The sequence below is a fragment of the Ictalurus punctatus genome, chromosome 12 (assembly GCF_001660625.3).
Source record: "Ictalurus punctatus breed USDA103 chromosome 12, Coco_2.0, whole genome shotgun sequence".
In the NCBI taxonomy this organism is placed as follows: domain Eukaryota; kingdom Metazoa; phylum Chordata; class Actinopteri; order Siluriformes; family Ictaluridae; genus Ictalurus; species Ictalurus punctatus.
In genome coordinates this window covers 13,009,690-13,028,133 of record NC_030427.2, presented here as the reverse complement: position 1 = coordinate 13,028,133, position 18,444 = coordinate 13,009,690, and the positions used below count along the sequence as shown (strand labels likewise).

The following is an 18,444-nucleotide window of genomic DNA, read 5'->3' as shown; positions in this document are numbered from 1 at the left end:
AAAGTATTATCTTATCTTAGCTATCGTATTTTATACACTTAAAAACTGATTTCTCCAGTGAGTTTTTCATCATCTAATTATTACATATTATTGTCACCTTTCCTCTCTTTTCTCAACACTATATAATTCAAAATCATTTTAGCTTCTTGGAGGGGGGTGTAGGCCACCGAAACAGTATAAAACAAACAAATTTACTGAATAAAGTTGTTTTTCTGCAGTGAGACACAACATTCAATTTCCCGCGTTGGGGAAAAAGTGGAAGATTCCATTCTCGCGTCCAAATGGGGGGAACCAATGTACGTATAAACAACAGAATTGTTGTTTTTCTTAAATCTGAATCTTTTTCTGCTATAAATACGGATGTATTTGACTCAATTCCGTCGATTAATTTGCTTTTGTAGCGAGCTGATTGATTATTGCATATTTTACTATAATACTTCGACCCCTGTTCTTGTTACATGCAAAGACCTCAGCGGCGTTTTTTTTTCTTTCTTCTCTCCTCGTCTTCTTATTTCTAACTTTTTCGAACTTTCTACATAAACACCACAGAGGAAAGAGCTTTTTTTTCTTCGTCAAACGAGTGTCTTATGTTAGATATCCATATTCCATATATTACTGGTTTTATTTTATGTTGTATTTTTCTTCCGAACGTCGACCCACGTCAAGCCTGAGAGAGATGGAGAGCGAGACAGGCGTAAGTCCCAGAGCTATGCTGCTCAAGCTAACTAACTAGCAGATAAACTAACGCTAGCGACGCTATCTGGTTAATTAACCGTTAGAGTTTAAATATTTGAATGGATGTATTACGTGCGCGTGCGCTACCGTTACTTTGTAATCAGTCGGAGATATTGTTGCACGTTAGCTAACTCGCTTCAGACCCTAGCTAGGAAAGGACGCGCGGATGCTTTAGTAACGACTTTTCAGATAAAGTAGTCGTTTTGCTCGTTTTTGATTAGCTCGCTGTTGTATAATTGTGTGTGTATATCTTTTTCTCCTTAATTATTAGAAATGGTTTGTGTTTTACAGTCGAGTGAAGTGTCGTGTAGGGCAGGGGTTCCCAAACTTTTCCAGGGCAGGCCCCCCCAAATGGCATTAACATTTGACCTAGACCCCCCTTTTGCAAGATGTCTTTAAACACATTAAAAATACAGACTTCTGAATATATTCAAATTGTTGAGGCCCCCGGGCGCCCCCTGGCGGCCCCCACTTTGAAAACCACTGGTGTAGGGTCATACCATCTCAAGCGGTCCAGTGCAGGCAGGTTGCTCGACCGATATAGATGTATTGGCATTGCAAAACCACCAGGGTTTTTGTTCTTTGTTTTTTAAGTAAATTTTACTTGGTTTAACTACGACGGCCATCTTTGTGTCATGGCACACGACAAATATTAGTTATACGGCTATTTTTCAGCTGAAACCTCAATATCTCGTCTCAGGACGCGCCTTATAGCTCCTATCAAGAAAAACTGATCTCTAGAGCGCATTACAATGTACATGTATAAACATTTTGCACATTCTTGTACCTTAGACATAGAACTTAAGTGCAAATGTCAGTTTATAACAAGTTCATCCTGCTTGGCTAAAATGGAACTTTATGGCCCTGAATGCCACAAAGCCTCTAGTACTCTTAACCCTAAATGTGTCATATCATTTCTTTCAGCTATCAGAAAACTTAGCATCTAAAGTTTCAAACGTATTTGCTATTTATTAGAGATCGAACCCTTCTCATTATTTAGGATGGTAGATGTCCTAATCCTAACCAAATGCAGGTTAGGGGATGGCAGTGATTGAGTGAAGGGCTGCAACTAACGATTATTTACATAATCGATTAATTGGATGGGGCAAATTTCAGTACCCTTTTTTTTGTTTGTTTATTTAAAATAAAATCCACTAACTAAGTGTTACAAATATATACTTCAGTCTAAAACTTTACAGAACTGTTTGTCCAATGATATAAGACTGAAAAGAGCCCAATACACACAGACACACCAGAATAAATATTATTCATTTAGGACTGTAGTTTCATTCTGTGCTTTTTATGCATCCATAAAAATAATGCATATATATATATATACACACATACATACATACACACACACGTCTCTATTATATAATAGAAGGGCTGCAACAAACGATTATTTTCATAATCGATTAGTTGGCCGATTATTTTTCCGATTAATCGGATGGGGCGGGGCAAGCTTTCAGTAACATTTTTTTTGTTATTTAAAATAAAATCCACAAACTGAGTGTTACAAATATAAACTACAGACTAAAACTTTACACAGCTGTTTGTCCAAAACAGAAAAGAGCCCAATACACACACACACACACACACACACACACACACACACACACACACACACCAGAATATATATTATTAATGTAGGACTGTAGTTTAATTGGGTTTACAGTTGTTGCAGCTGTAATTGTGTGTTTCTCCTCCCCATGTAATCAGACCCAGACCAGCTCTCCCTCAGTCAGTCCAACACCTCCGGATCTGACCAGTGCTCTCGACCACTCTTCCCACCTTGGCACAGTCATCCCGAACCGCATCTTTGTAGGAGGGATTGATCTCAAAGTAAGTGTGTGTACCGTGATCTCTAAATCACTGTATACCTTAAAATACTTCTCATAAAATTCTGAAGCCCTGGTCATACAGAGAAATGTCTCTGAGAACATTAATGAATCTCTGACCCGTGTGTATGTGTGTTTTTAGACTAACGAGAATGATCTCAGGCGTTTTTTCTCCCACTATGGGACAGTTAAGGAAGTGAAGATTGTTATTGATCGTGCTGGAGTGTCAAAGGGGTAAGTGCATTCTCATTGTTTCAGTATGTGAGATTTAATTGAATAAAAAAAGTCTAAGTTTATTTATATATGTGCTTCACACTACATTGTAAGTTATAAAACAAAAAAACGTAAGGGAAGGGAACAGACAAACATCATATAAGAAAGACATATGAGTATGTATATCAGCATCTAATGATCATTAAAAGCCAGAGAGAGAAAAAAAATAGGTTTTTAGCAAAGACTCAAAAAGAGGAAGGGATGGTCCGGATCTGATCTGGATAGGCAAACTGTTCCAGAGTTTAGGGCCCGCGACAGCAAATGCACTTTGTCCCCTATGCAGTAATCTATATCTAGGAACAACAAAAAAAAAATTTTGTCCCAGATCTGAGAGCTCTTGAAGGATCGTGTAGGACTAATAAATTATAGAGGTATGGAGGGTGCCAGATTATTCAAACATTCATAAACAAATAAAAGGATTTTAAAATCAACTCCCAAACAAATTGGAGATTGGAGCGATTAAGGTCATGTTTGCGTAGACCTGTTAATAATCTCACTGCAGCAATTTCGAACAATCTGAAGTCGTGCCAAAGTAGTGGAATTTATGCCATCATTACAAAAGAGTTGCAATAATTTAAGCGAGAGGATAAAAATGCACAAATCACCCGTTCAAAGGCTTGAGGACAAAGGAAAGGCTTAACTCATTAAGCTCATTTCCTTTTTCTTATCACCCTCTCTCGATCTATTTTATTTCCCCTCTAGGTACGGCTTTGTCACCTTTGAGACTCCAGAGGACGCACAGAAAATTCTGCATGATGCCAGTGTATGTTTTATGAGGTTCTTCTTGTTTTTTTTTTTTTCTTTCAATCTATTTGATGGTTTTAACAGGAAATATAAATGGGGAAGCAACTGACATCCAGTGTACCAACAGTATTTGAGAAAACGTAAATGGAAAAATATACAAAAAAAGAGGAATAGGGATATCTTCCTGATATTTCACATTGTTTATTTAGGATATGTTCGTTATATCCTCATATAAGTATTTCATAATAACAAATATTCCATCATTTTCCAATACCTTTTAGTGTTACAACCATGTAACTGCAATTGATTTAACTGGGATTATGTGCCATGAATCTACTTGAGAACACCATCCTTACAGTGAAGCGCAGAGGTGATAGCATCGCGTCGAAGCCTCTTGGATGCATTTCTAATTAAAACCCTTCTTATCTCATTGATCTAGGCAGAATCACTGTTGTACCGCATCCTTTCTGTTCTTAGTAATGGATTAAGTGATGCTCCACAGGATGTTCGAAGTTTGTGTTTATTTATTTTTTTATAACCGAACCCTGATACTTTCCACGAGCCTGGGACCTTCCAGGTACAGGTCGGCAGGCAGTACACAGAGGTCAGGATTGAACTGTCGAGCTCTGGGGCTGTAAGACTCCAGCTCTTACCTGTTATACCCGCGTGCTTCCTGCAATGATGGCTTGTCTTAGCAATGTTCTTAACTATGCGCGGTTTAAAACAATTCACACTTTTTTTTTTATTTTTATGAAAACACAAGAAGGTTGGGATTAAAGGTGGAGATTAGCATTTTATTACATATCATGTATAACATTTGTTACAACACATTGTAGGAAACTGCATTATCGTTGTATGAACTTGAATACATTTTTCTTGAGACCACATCCTGTGTTTGTTTTCGTTTATGTTTTTCGAGATAATGTATATGACATGGGCACTGTGATATACTTATAGATCTACACTGTGTAGTGTAATTTATGTTCAGTGCTTTCTTGTTCTATATAAATGGATCTGTGGAATATAAGTCTTTCTCTCTCTCTCTCTCTCTCTCTCGTTGTCTGTCTCAGGCTGGTAGGTTGTATTTTCAAGATAAGAGGCTAAACGTCGGACAGGCCATTCGCAAGCAGCAAGTAGCCGTGCACTGTACGAATCATTACATCACATGCGTGTTTGTTTGACAGTATGATAGCCGTATCAGACTGGCGTATGATGCAGTGTTTTTTAAACCAGGCGATTACACCATGGCAAGTCCCAGCCCTCCTCTGGCTCTCCCAGTACCACTTGGCACCATGTACCTGACCACGCCTACTGGATATCCCTACACCTACCACAACGGAGTGGCCTACTTCCACAACCCAGAGCTAAATACACACCCATCACACTGGCCTGCTGTGAGTTCATCACACACACACACAATCACACACAGGGTCAAACCGTCACACACACTTTTTATAGATGTAGATTTACTTACACATGTATATTTATTGATCCACAATAATGTCTTCTATGAACTGTGAATTTAGAAATATGTAAGTAAAATAAAATGACAGACATTTATCCAGTTTCCTTCTTTAAAAATGTGTGCCGCCTAATGTGCCCTACCCTAGGCCCCCAAAGTTATGGGATCGTACACATTTGAATGTGTATTTTTCTTTCCTTCAAGGATGTATATATTATGAAAATGTGAAAATATTTACACTGAGGTTTATTCTAACAGCTCGAACGGGTTTATTCTGATCGAAATGTCTGTTTGTGTAAGTATAATGCTATAATGCTGTATTTTGCTGTTTTGTGTTTATTAGTCCCACAAGGTACCCGGATCTCCGGTCATGGTGGCTCACTCTGCTCCTCCTTGTTATACTCCACAAGCCTGCCCCCAACACCAGGTCAGCATGCACAGATACCTAAAACATCAGTATAATGGCAGGACCACAGCATGGTCAGTATTTAACTACACGGTATATAGGAGAGAAAATTGAAAAGCTTACAAATACTGGATTTCTAAAGTTATGATTTCAAGGCTGACATCTTTATTTTTTAATAGAATTCTGGAGGGGGTTAAGTATTTAACACATTTACGTCGCACCTCCGGGGTCGGGGGTTCGATTCCTGCCTCCGCCCTGTGTTGTGCGCAGAGTTTGCATGTTCTCCTGGTGCTTCGGGGTTTCCGTTTCCATTGGGTACTCCAGTTTCCTCCCCCAGTCCCAAAGACATGTGCTGTAGGCTGATTGGCATTCCCAGATTACCTGTAGTGTGTGAATGGGTGTGTGATTGTGCCCTGCGATGGGTTGTCAACCTGTCTAGGGTGTCCCCCACCTTGTGCCCCAAGCATAGGATAAGCGGTATGGAATGTATAGATGGATGGATAGATATAATTATCAACAAAGAGGAGGAGGGTGGTTTAATAATGAGAGAAGAAATGCAGTAACCTCAGACTTGGTCCCTTTTTAATTTCCATATCTCTCTCGCTCTGTCTCTCTCTCTTACTCAGGGTCCTTCTCAGTGCGTAAACGGACACGTCCCATGGGCTTTTCCTCAGGTAGAGGTGTGTACTTTTGCAGATATACTGCAGTCAGGTGGTGTATCACTGATCACTCATTTGTGTGTGTGTGTGTGTGTGTGCGCTTTAGTCCTCTGTCCCTTCAAACCCAAGTCCTTTGCAATATGTCCAGCCTGCTGAGTTCATGTATCACCCAGTGGAGCCGATTGAAAATGGGTGTTTTCAGTCAGCCGTGATGGAAGGTGGTGTTCCTGAGGTAACAATACACACTTTTCATAATCTTTACCACTCTTATAGTTTCTGAACGTGTAACTGAACGTGTTTCTGAACACACACATAATGTGTGTGTGTGTGTGTGTAAACTATTAGGGCACATATTTTGTGTATGGTGTATGCGTTTACTGGCACAATATTGTATTCTATTTCAGTGTGAGAGAATGTAAAATACATGGTGTACAAAAGTTTGCACACCCTCACGACCAAATAACATTGTGATAGGTTTCACAGATGTTCCTAAAATAGTCAAATAGTGTATAAAGATATTCAAGTATAGTAATCATTTTTTTAAAATAAATAAATAAATAAGTTGTGTTTTTCAGGATACATGCACATTTTTTACTTCAGTTTTTATATAGACATGGAAATCATGGGGTAAAACTTGCACTGTATATATGTAGAGTGTGTATAAGATTTATTTGTGTGTTTGTGAGCAGGCATATATGCATCACATGGTGCAGCCACCATATCAGATTTGTTTGCAGAGCCCACTGATTCTGCCTCAGGCTGACAGAGTGAAGGTGAGCCTGCTCTTTGCTATAAAGCACTTTCACAATAGGCAGGTTTCCATCAGAGGGATCAAAGCATTAGCATATTGAAATGTTTCAGACAATAAAAAAAAAAAAAACAATTATTGGTGATGTTTTGCAAATATTGACATTCTTTATGAGACATGTGAAGTGTAAATTTCGGCTCAGGGAAATATAAGTAAGGTCTGATAAGCGCATGATGTCTCCCTTTCTTCTTATCAGGAGCCAAAGTTCCAGCCAGTGAGACGAGGTTTCTCTCACACTGCCGTCCACCTGAGACCCAGGTACAGCCGCGGCCCTCATTACGCTCACCCGCGTAAAGACTACCGGCTTGATCTTCACACCACGCCTCCTGCGGCATCCTCACCTGCACAGGATGTGCTGAAATAGAAGGGAATGGTCTGCTTCTTCACGTCACAGATTGATACACACCAGTTAAGCCAGCTTACTGTAACACCAACACACTCGACCAGACGTAAACGCCAGCCATCGTCAGAACTAAACCTAACCTAGCCGCATAAAAAGGAAGCCAAGAACAAACAAAACTGAAATACACTTATAGTAAGCTTTAAACTAAACCTGAATACTGAAAAGCCTTAAAACAGAAAGAAAATCGACCAAGCCAACAAACATTATCTTACCTATACAAAGCAAGCCTACACAAAACCTACTCCTATGTCTGAAGGACTTCAAACAAGTTGTATATTAAAAACACAAATAATTTTGATTATACCAACCTATCACCACATCTAAAACTAAACGTCGTGTTTATAGTCTAAACAAATAGACTATAATCTCAGCTCTCATTAGGACATAACTGGAGTGAACTAAACTTTACATAACAAAGTGAACAAGCGCAAGTGGAAATAACCCTAAACGTATTTCCATCGTGATATCTTTGATAAGTGAGCATCCGATTATTGCTCCAGAGTCTTTTTGTTCCCGTCTTTACCTCTTGCAAGAAAGTGAAAAGTTTATCATTTTAAAGGAGGCTTGTTTGGAAGTATGTTGATATATCCAAAGATATGTGGATATAAATCCAGATGACAGTCAGTGTTTTTGTATCCAAGATTTGTAATTGTACTGTACATTCTGATTATCATGGCGATGATGAATCTTCACTCTGGCATAACAGTCAAGAATTTAGAAAATGCCCAGAAAACAAAGATTTAAAAAAAAAAAAAAAAAAAAAAGGTTTCGATATGCCGCACCATTCATTCAAGATTTAGTTACCATGGATACGATCATATTGTCAGCTCAGTCAGCTGCAAGTTCTTAAGGATCATTTTAATGCCCTAAAACAACAAACATGAAGCCAAATACAAATCATCTGGACGGCACGGTATCACTACATGCCTTACGTTAAATCTATTGGACATTTAATACATGCCTTTATACTTTTATAACCAAAAGAATGACGTCCATACGCTCACTATGTACTACAGTTTTTATCAACTCTCTCAACACAAAGATACACAGCTCTCATTCACGTGCAGTATAACACTGTCATGGTGCTCCTATGATCAGCTTATTCAACCAGCCACAATTATTTATTTATTTAAACATATCTATATCAGTATATCTGTAGTATGTCTGTGTTCACTCATAGTTTTATGAGAAGCTCACTCATTTTCCCCCACAACCTGATTCTTCTCCACACAAGTGTTTATTTGGCTTGAAGTTGTGTTTCTGTATATAGTTATAATATATGTGTGTGTGTGTGTGTGTGTATATATATATATACACACATTTCTTTTATTGTTTGTTTACTACCACTCGGACACATGCTGTTTGGTTCATTTAGCTTAGTGTGTACATGTCACTCTAAGAGCGTTTTATGACACTCACGTTTTTATTTTCTGTTGTCTGCACAATCTGTGCACCTGGGAAAGTGTCATATTTATTATTTTGTTATTGTGGTTTTGTACACACACAGTGATGTGTTGTTCTTGAAGCCAGAAAAACTAGCAATCCTCTATTAAAAGGGGGATTTATGCTTGTCATGTACACTGTTTTTGTTGTTAGCAGTTGTTATTACATTTAGGGAACAGTTTGAACAGCGTTTGATGTGTGGTTTAATGTCTTTATAACGAGACATAAATGTTTCTTGCAAAAAAAATGTAAATAATTTATATATATATATGGATATATACACCACTATATATATATATATACTTATATATATATATATATATATATATATATATATATATATATATATATATATATATATATATACATATACATACATGCCGTTAAACTGTTTTTGAAAACTGCATTGTTGAAGTCAATAAAATCAAACTGTGATTAAGAAGTGTCTCACAAATATCTTAAACATACAGTGCCTCTGTACACTTGTTTATTAGTTATATATTCACATACTAATGTAAATGATAGTTTTATAGAAAAAAAAAAATGGCGGGATGGTCTTAGCTGTGAATGTTTTAAACTTTAGTACATTAGCAATAACTTAGGCAGGAGTAAAGAAAACACAAGCAAAGAAAAGCAAGAAGTCAGTTAAAAACTTTGCCCCGTGATTATTTAGATCATTTAGATTCATGGTTACCCTGCTAAATGTTTATTTACTTTTAACCATATGACACTAAAATGCCCTGGTAGTGTTGCTGTAACTCGACCAATGGCATAGCCGAGTGTGTGTGTGTGTGTGTGTGTGTGTGTGTGTGTATGTGTATCAGCCAGCTGATTTCTGTGATGCTCCTGTAAGAAGAGTTTGGCCTTTATAAGGTCTCATTTGAGATGAACACAATGATGCAAAACAATGTGTTACAGATGAGGCTGTGCATTTATATGGGTGAGGTACTTTATGTTAGCAATATGACATGTTAACCGAAGACCTCACTCAAAGAATCCTAACACCGCCGATGATAAATGAAGGTGGCTAGTGGTGGTGTGCGAAAATGAGATCCTGTGTAAGGGCAACCACTAGCATTGATTCACAAAAAATATGTTAGCGTCGATACAAAAAATGTTAACAATTTTGCATGAACTTGTACAGCGTGTGTGTGTGTGTGTGTGTGTGTGCGAGCATGTGCGTGTGTATCCTCAGGCATCACTCTCGGCAGAGCCAGCAGTCTGCACTTCCTCCTCCAGAATGGGCACGATGAGATTGTCCTTCGACATCAGGTTATATTTCATTACAAATCGAGTAAAACGGTGACACAGGAAGGTCTCATCCTGGACAGACAGATAGGAAAAGGGGAAAAAATTCATTGAGATTGAGAGGTCTCGGGTCTAATCCACAAAGGGCTCTGTGGCTGCAGGACTCAGTCAAGCAGAATCCGCAACTGATTTCACTCAGTTTCATCAATACAACTTGGTCTTCAGCAAGTATAACTTTTCACGGTTACTGACAGTGAATTTTGTAAAAAAACAAAAAAACAAAACAAAACAAAAGTACTGCCTATGCAGCTTTTACACACATCCTAAACCAAACCATTAAGAAATTTAATTCCAATGTCCATGGGGATATTTATGAAAACTCTGTATTGTCTAGGACTAAAGACCAATTTCACGCCTATTAATCCAGTTGCCAAATCCAAACTGGAGTGAATATGATTTCTTGGCAAGTGAATATATCTAGCTTTCCAAATGTGGCTTTAGTTACAAAAGGTTGAGATCCTCTGGCCTAGCACTAGATCTAGGGTGTCTTCACAATTATTAGTTCATTAGCTGAATTCAAATCCGAGTGAAATTGATCATTTTGGTTTGTGTGTGCTATTTGGTTTCACACTACATATAAAACAACCCAAAAAGAAAAAAAAAAATGAACTGAAGGACATGTACGAAAAATGTATTCATAGATATTCTCTGAATTTGTAGATGTTAGGGTCGGACAGTCCTGGTTTGCAATGTTTCTAGCTGTTGTGTGAAGTCCTGCTTTAGTGGTGTAGCAGACTGGGAGTCTCAGACAGAGGGAAGCCATTCAAGCATGTCCATTATTATATCAGCCTGTGTGCACTATCTTCTAGGACAAGTTTAAGAGTGATTTTTGCTTCTGACAAACCATTTTGGTATCACAATTTATATTTTATACTTTACAGTACATACACTTTATCCACTTTCTTAGGAACACCTGCTCCTTTCTGCAGTTATCCAATCAGCTTAACATGTGCCAGTAGCACAGTGCATAAAATCATGCAGATACAAGTCAAGAGATTCACTTAATTTTCACATCAAACTGAAAAAAAGGAGAAAAAAAAACAGTGTGATCTCTTGTGACCTTGGACATGGCATGGTTGTTGGTGCCACATGTGCTGATTTGAGTATTTCAGAAACTGCTGATCTCCTGGGAATTTCACACACATGACAGTCTCTAGAGTTTACACGGAATGGGTAGAAACGCTTGTTGCTACGAGACATCAGAGGAAAATGACCAGAATGGTTTGAGATGCCAGGAAGGATATAGTAACTCATATAAGCACTGGTGAGCAGAACAGCATCTCAGCATGCACAACACATCGAACCTTGAGGTGGATGGGCTACAACAGCAGAAGACCACATCAGGTTCCACAGACTGCACAGTTGAATATTAGAAGAAAGAAAATCACCTGGTCTTTTTCCAGTCTTCAAATCTCCAGTTTGGGTGAGTCTGTGCTCATGATAGCCTCAGATTCTTGTTCTTGGCTGTCAGGAGTGGAACGCAATGCGGTCCTCTGCTGTTGTAGCCCATCTACCTCAAGGTTTGATGTGTTGTATGTTCTGGAGATGCTTTTCTGCTCACCACGGTTGTAAAGAGTGCTTATTTGAGTTACTGTAGACTTCCTGTCAGATCACACCAGTCTGATCATTCTCCTGTGATCTCTCCCATCAACAAGGTGTTTCATCCTGCAGACCCTCCGCACACAGGATGTTTGTTTTTTTCGCACCACACCGTGCAAACCCGAGACTGCTGTGTGTGAAAATCGCAGGAGATCAGCAATTTCTGAAATACTTAAACCAGCCCAACCTTGCCACGGTTAAAGTCACAGCGATCACACGTTTCCCCCAATTCTGAAGTTTGACGTGAAGCTCTTGATTTGTATTTGCATGATTTTATGCATTGTGCTGCTGCGACATGATTGGCTGATTGGAGAACTGCATAAATAAACAGGTGTACTATTAAAGTGGATGGTGAGTGTATATGACCTGAGAGTGTTAAGCTGCTCAGCTCACCTCATACTTGTCGAATATCTGGCGGTGATGAAAGTAAGCGTGGGAGAATATCCTGTAGATGCGGCGGCAGACCGAGCCCAGCTTTGCCACCGATGACTCCTTTATGCTCACCCTGAAACATTATTATACTGTCATCTCAATCATTTTGTTGAGTTTATGAGAATAATAAGTTCAGGAAACAAATAACCGACAGCGTTCTGGCCCTGCTTATTCTCACTGGACGCATGCTGTAAGAAGTGCAGATGAGTGAAGGGGAGACTGTTAATACTCCATAATGAAACAATGGGGTCCTGCTTTCATGCTCACCGGCTGGGAAAATACTTGTTGCTGTTTAGAAGGCAGGCGGCTCCGTCCAGCGTGTGTCTCGTGTAGTCGATAGCGGGACACTGCGGACGCAAACACGAGATACAGTAGTAACCATGCTGTAATGATGCGTCAGAGAAAGATGTTTCGATGTTTTACTTTGCAGGTTATTAAGATTCATACAGGATACAAATCAGGCGAAAAAGGAAACACATTACGGGATGCGACACACTTTATATTTGTCCATCTTATTTGTCCATTATAGATACGACGTTTTCCTGCAGACATTTCAATCCAATCGTTTACCGTGTATGTTGTTTATGTAATGTTTTATCCATTATGTATCAATGAACAAAATAAGCAAAGCGTCCCTAACGTGATTCTTAAATAGTGTAAAGTGCACCAGGTAGACTCTACAAAGCCAGTACGTCGTCCGTGTATACAGTGATCTCTTATCACAGCCGGGATCTGTGTTGTGCGAGTCTTAAATTCACAACGTACAGTAAAGTAAATACATATTCCAGGTAGGATAAGAATTTGACAGAAATATCTAAGCGATGAAACATTTAACTTCATAATCAAGCTATGCTTTGTATTCGTTTGCTTAAGAAGCCGACGGTTTATGTGGTATGAACACAGTCGAATTACAATGTTTGATTAAATGAAAATACTAAATCTTAGGAGTGATTAGAATTTGACGCAGGCCTTACCTCTTTAGGGGTTTTATGTGCAGCACATAGGAAGATCCACTGCTCTGTAGCGGTCATTTGTGTGCATGTGTCAGGCTGGCATTCTCCCTGAATGGAAGGCGCGCGCACACACACGACAGAGAGTGTAAGAGTTTTTAAGCTCTTTTTCTACCACGGCACCATTGGACAAATCTTATACGTTGTGATTTGAATGACGTTTGAAGAATACAGCAGAGTGAGTGTGTGTGCGTGTGGCATTTGTACCTGTAATTTAACAGCAAGGCCGTTCAGTTCCAGACAAAACTGTCTATAATGACCAGAATACAATGAAATCAGGGCAAACAGCCATAAATTCAGTCTGTTTATACACTATGATATGAGACTGATCTGTGGAAAAAAGTCAACACTAAACCCTTAGAAATCCCGTCAGCGTACCTCAGGTGCTCGTATTTCCAAACGCCCTCATCTTGGCCCTCGGGAGGCTCCAGGATCTTGTCGATGTTGGCGCAGTCGGAGCGAATGTTCTGTTGGATGTACTGCAGAGAAAGACAGAGAGTCGGTTACTTCGTGGAGATGGGGATTTTGTTCATTTTGCCCAACGAATACTCAACAGTCCTTTATTTCCCAGGCACTGATCTCGACTTTATGTAGCCTGTTATGAGTGAGGAGGGGAAAACAAAAGTAAATTGCATGTGTTATTCATAAAGGGATAGTTCACACAAAAATTTTATTTCTGTCATTAATTGCTCAGCCTCATGTTGTTCCAAACCCGTAAGACTTTTGTTCATCTTCAGAACACAAATTAAGACATTTTTAATGAAACCAGGGAGATTTCTGTCCCTTCATTTACAGTCCAGTAACCAAAACTTTCAAACTCCGAAAAGCTCATAAAGGCATCGTAAAAGTAGTTTAATCCCAATTGTATGAAGCGATACGAATACTTTGTGTGCGCAAAAAAACTAAAATGACGTCTTTACTCACAAAATATCTTCACTGCCGCACAGATCTCCGACACGCGTTCACGAGAGAACCACGACGCACACATATTGATGTCGTTCATGCGGACAAAAAAAAGTTGTCGAGAGCGAACAAAAAAAGACAATTCCCTTTGTATCGCGAGAACCAGACGCGGACGTGCTGTTTACAGCAGAGGAAAAGGGACGCTGGATACAAACTGAGTCACATAGAACAATCTTTGTAACAAAGTTGTCTGCAGATTTCAACACACAGGAGGACATGCGTTTTTTCGTCAGCTCTCACGTCAACAACAACACGTATGCGTCGTGGTTATCCCATGAGAGCGTGTCAGAGATCTATGTGGCGGTGAAGATATATGCGAGTAAAGACATCATTTTCGTTTTTTGCGCACACAAAGCATTCGGAACACTGCATACGATTAGGATTAAACCACTTTTACGATGCCTTTATGAACTTTTTGGAGCTTGATACTTTTGGGTACTGGACTGTAAATGGAGGGACAGAAATCTCGCAGGTTTCATTAAAATGATTTCATTTGTGTTCCTAAGATGAACGAAAGTCTTACGGGTTTAGAACGACATGAGACAGTAATTGATGACAGAATTTTCATTTTCGGGTGAACTCTCCCTTTAAAGTAACAGTACTTTTACCTGAGAAATGTTTTCTCTCCACGGTTTTTCTACAAACGTTACATTGGCTGTACGTTTACGCCCGAGAGGGGTTTGAGTGATCAGATAGAAATGGAGGGTTAATATCTGGTCTGAATGAGACCTCTGGCTGGAACATTTAAAGCTTAAAGCCTACCTGCTGCACTGCCAGAGTGCTGTCCATCTCCTCTAAGGACTCATCGGGCCAGCTGTAAAAATCCTGTCAACAAATTCACATCATACATGTTACTTACTTCAAATTCATATTCTACAAGATGCTACGTCCTGTCCTACATCTCTGGGAAAATAGGGTTGCCACAGAAAATCACAGGGTACGATCAGACAATTACATCACTACTGACTTTGCGAAATACAGATTTTAAAAAATTTCTGTTTATTATTCCATCTCATTTTACCTAATCAAGTTCATTAATCCAGTGGTTCTCATGACTTTTCTGTTCGGCTGCAACTCCCAAATTTTTCACAACTTCATTCCTCTGGAGTCAACCTAAATCACAGTGTTTGTTTCTCCGCTCAGGGGCTGTGGACGGCACTGAAAACCCTTTGGCTGTGTAATCTGCTGCGTTGTGTTACACTGCTACTTCTGCTGTCACTCCGAGCAAGTTCATGACTTTTTCATTTCTCACAATGCTTATCAAATCAAACGCACAAAAGACCAGGACATTGCTGAGCAGAACTAAATCAGACGACTATCTCGCTTTACGAATAAACCAGCGCATTTACTCGTAAAGCGTTTACACAAGAAAGCTGGTATTCATGAAAATCTGGGAAATTCAGAACAACGTTCTTATCCTACTCGTGCTCCAGAGCGTGTGTGAATTTACACATCAGAAGACTTAGAACTAACGACTTCAAATCATACAATTAGCACTGACTGCTGCTGTATATTTGGACTATACTGTCAAGTTTAATTTGCTTATTTTTTGCTTATTACATTTACAGCATTTAGCAGAAGCCCTTATCCAGAGAAACTTACAGAAGAGCTTTGGAGTCTCTATCAAAAACATCTCCTCATGCTAGGTCACGAGGTCAAGGACTAAGATTACCATCAAGAATTTAAAAAAAAAAAGTCATTTTATTGTTCTGCATTAGTGACAGAATATAAGATAAGAAAGCGAGCAAACACAAACCCATAGAGTAAGACAAATCAAACTAATCATTTAATTATGACAAAAGAAATGGCACCATATAAACAGAGGCATGTACACCTATAATATTATTATTGTATTTTTATTAGCATAGTAGTGATGGATGTCTTTCATCCTTTATCCTCATCATTCATTTCATCCTTACAGTTGTCTGTGCTCTTGACCTTTTATGGAGTTTGGTGGACGTCACCACATGCAAATGAGCTGTGATCAACATATACAAGAAAATCTGAGCTTTGGTTTATGTCAATAAAACTTTGGTGAATGAGGCAAAATGTAAAAGATTTTTATAGAGAAGTCGTTCTTAAAAACCGTGCACGAGAAATTATAGTTAGTAGATTTGCTATATTTTTGTGTGTGTGTATATATGTAAATAAAAGTTTGTGTGTGTATGTATATATGATACACACACACACACACACACACACACACACACACACACACAGGGAGGTGCTCCTCACTCCTACACACTCTGAAGCAGTGAGAGAGCGAAGATAACAGGGTTCTCGCAAATATTTGAAAGCTCTAACAGCTATATGAACACTATCACAAGTCAGTGAGTGACAACTATAGATTATATAGACTAACTATAGATTATAGTTACATTACAGGCGGCTATGTAGCGAACATTAGCCATATAGCTCGCTAACACACAAGGTATTTTTCCAAACATTGTAAGCACAATGTGAGTACTAGTTAAGGGTAAATGTGCTGAATTAAAATTGCTCCGCTCACAGGTCGTGCTCCAGCTCCAGCTGACTGCTGTGTCTACAAATAGCTAGCTGTCTAGACGGTGAAAATTCACCCCACCTGTTTTCCCAACAAACCCCGCCTCCCTTAAGCTAGGATTGGTTCATATTTCAGAACTCGCCTTCTGATTGGACCAGCGAGGAAGGTATGAATGCAGGTGGGGAAAAGAAAATAATAACAGGATCCGCTGCTAGGAAGAAGCTAGTTAGCTGATTTAGCTAGCTGCCTTTTTGCTTTCTTCGATCGTTATATAACATATATTATATGATCTATAGAAGAATCGTCTATCTTCACATATCTATGCGTTCATCATACACACTGAAGTACCTTTGCCTTGGTTCCTGGACGGTTCCTCCTCAGGACTGCTGTACCCTCCGCCATGACCATCTCGGCAACGCCCCGGAAGTGACGCACTCGCGTTTACTTCCGCGTTCCAGTACGATAACGTCCACCTCCCGCTACACAGTTTTGGTTGACCTTAAAGTTGTGGGAATCTGTAAGAACCATTCTATCATATATGAAATATAAGCCACAAACTTACTATAGTTCACATCAACAACAATAATGATATTAATACAGGTGGTCATGCAGATTAAAAATGAAAGCTGACAACATAAACATTGAATTTTAAGGTATAAAAGTAATTAAAAGTAAGGTTATATAAAATAATAAATAGATTAATATGTTTTAATGCCCAGGAAACTACTAAAATGGACTAACATCTCTATCTTAATACTCCTTAAAATGCATATGACAAACAATACACATAAAAAAACCTAACCCAAGTAAGTCATGAAATCATGAAATTTTTTTGAACATCTGCATAATCAGACACACAGTTAAAGCCCAGGGGGACTTTAACCATCCCACTACTAAAAAACAAAACAAAAACAACAACAACAACACAGAATTCTATACATCCAACTCCCCACCCCAAACCCCAGTTCAATTTAATCTGATTTATATAACTTTTCTAAAGTTTTACAGAGATTCTGATTTCTGATCTAACAGAAAAATATCAGCTGTCAGGGATCAGATGTCAGAAGAGCAATGACTGAGACAGTTGGATGGATGGATAGAAAGATACACTATATGACCAAAAGTATGTGGACATCTGAACATCACACCCATACGTGGTTCATCCCCAAACTGTTGCCGCAAAGTTGGAAGCACACAATTGTATAGAATGTCTTTGTATGCTGTAGCTTTACAAGTTCCCTTCACTGGAACTAAGACGCCCAAACCTGTTCCAGCATGACAATACAACTGTACACAAAGTAAGCTCCACAACACATAATGGTGTGTTAAGGTTGGAAGAAGGTGGAAGAACTGGAGTATCCTGCACAGAGCCCTGACCCCCACAACCCCATTGAACACTTTTGGATGAACTGGAACACCGACTGCACCCCAGACCTCCTCACCAATATCAGTGCCTGACCTCACTAATGCTCTTGTAGTTGACTGAACACAAATCCCCACAACCACGCTCCAAAATCTAATGGAAAGTCAGGTGTCCACAAACTTTTGGCCAGATAGATAGATAGATAGATAGATAGATAGATAGATAGATAGATAGATAGAAAGAAAAATGTATACTCATTGATATGTTGAAGTTTCTGTAATGAGACAATATTTTACATATATAGAAGGAGTCTGGTGCTTTATAACTGTCAGTAAGTTTTCCAATATAGGAAAGTCTTCAGGACCGAGGAGTTCCACTCTGAGGTTTCTTGATAACATGACAAGCTGTGTTTTTTGGCTTATTAACTTCAAGACAGAGAAAAAAGAGAGTCTGGTTAGAGAATAACTTTTTTTTTTTTATATAGTTGTAATAATG

The 18,444-nt window shown here is 38.9% G+C and overlaps 2 protein-coding genes across 3 annotated transcripts; one reads left to right on the top strand and one right to left on the bottom strand.

Annotated features, from left to right (window-relative positions):
- Positions 1 to 292: 292 nt before the first annotated feature.
- LOC108272737 (protein boule-like) lies at positions 293 to 9,717 on the top strand. 2 transcript variants are annotated; one of them, XM_017481420.3, is made up of 11 exons: positions 293 to 694; positions 2,455 to 2,577; positions 2,716 to 2,807; positions 3,549 to 3,609; positions 4,661 to 4,736; positions 4,824 to 4,984; positions 5,396 to 5,479; positions 6,085 to 6,132; positions 6,224 to 6,349; positions 6,807 to 6,890; positions 7,122 to 9,717. In XM_017481420.3, the coding sequence occupies exons 1-11, from the start codon at positions 629 to 631 to the stop codon at positions 7,287 to 7,289; spliced, it is 1,089 nt and encodes a 362-aa protein (XP_017336909.1). In that variant the 5' UTR covers positions 293 to 628; the 3' UTR covers positions 7,290 to 9,717. The 2 variants fall into 2 exon arrangements, with proteins under 2 accessions (XP_017336909.1, XP_017336908.1); XM_017481419.3 differs by having other exon boundaries at positions 295 to 694; positions 6,085 to 6,138.
- Positions 9,623 to 17,009, bottom strand: mobl3 (mps one binder kinase activator-like 3). Its single transcript, NM_001200526.1, is given in 8 exon segments — positions 9,623 to 10,094; positions 12,072 to 12,183; positions 12,378 to 12,457; positions 13,085 to 13,171; positions 13,328 to 13,370; positions 13,499 to 13,599; positions 14,846 to 14,908; positions 16,935 to 17,009. Coding segments are annotated over 8 exon segments (678 nt in total). The 5' UTR covers positions 16,995 to 17,009; the 3' UTR covers positions 9,623 to 9,962.
- Between the last annotated feature and the right edge of the window lie 1,435 nt (positions 17,010 to 18,444).

Coding starts and splice junctions, on each gene's coding strand:
- LOC108272737 (XM_017481419.3), top strand. CDS start 629: ATGTTGTATTTTTCTTCCGAACGTCGACCCACGTCAAGCCTGAGAGAG. Junction 695..2,454: donor AGATGGAGAGCGAGACAGGC/GTAAGTCCCAGA, acceptor CCATGTAATCAG/ACCCAGACCAGCTCTCCCTC. Junction 4,737..4,823: donor GCAGCAAGTAGCCGTGCACT/GTACGAATCATT, acceptor TTTTTAAACCAG/GCGATTACACCATGGCAAGT.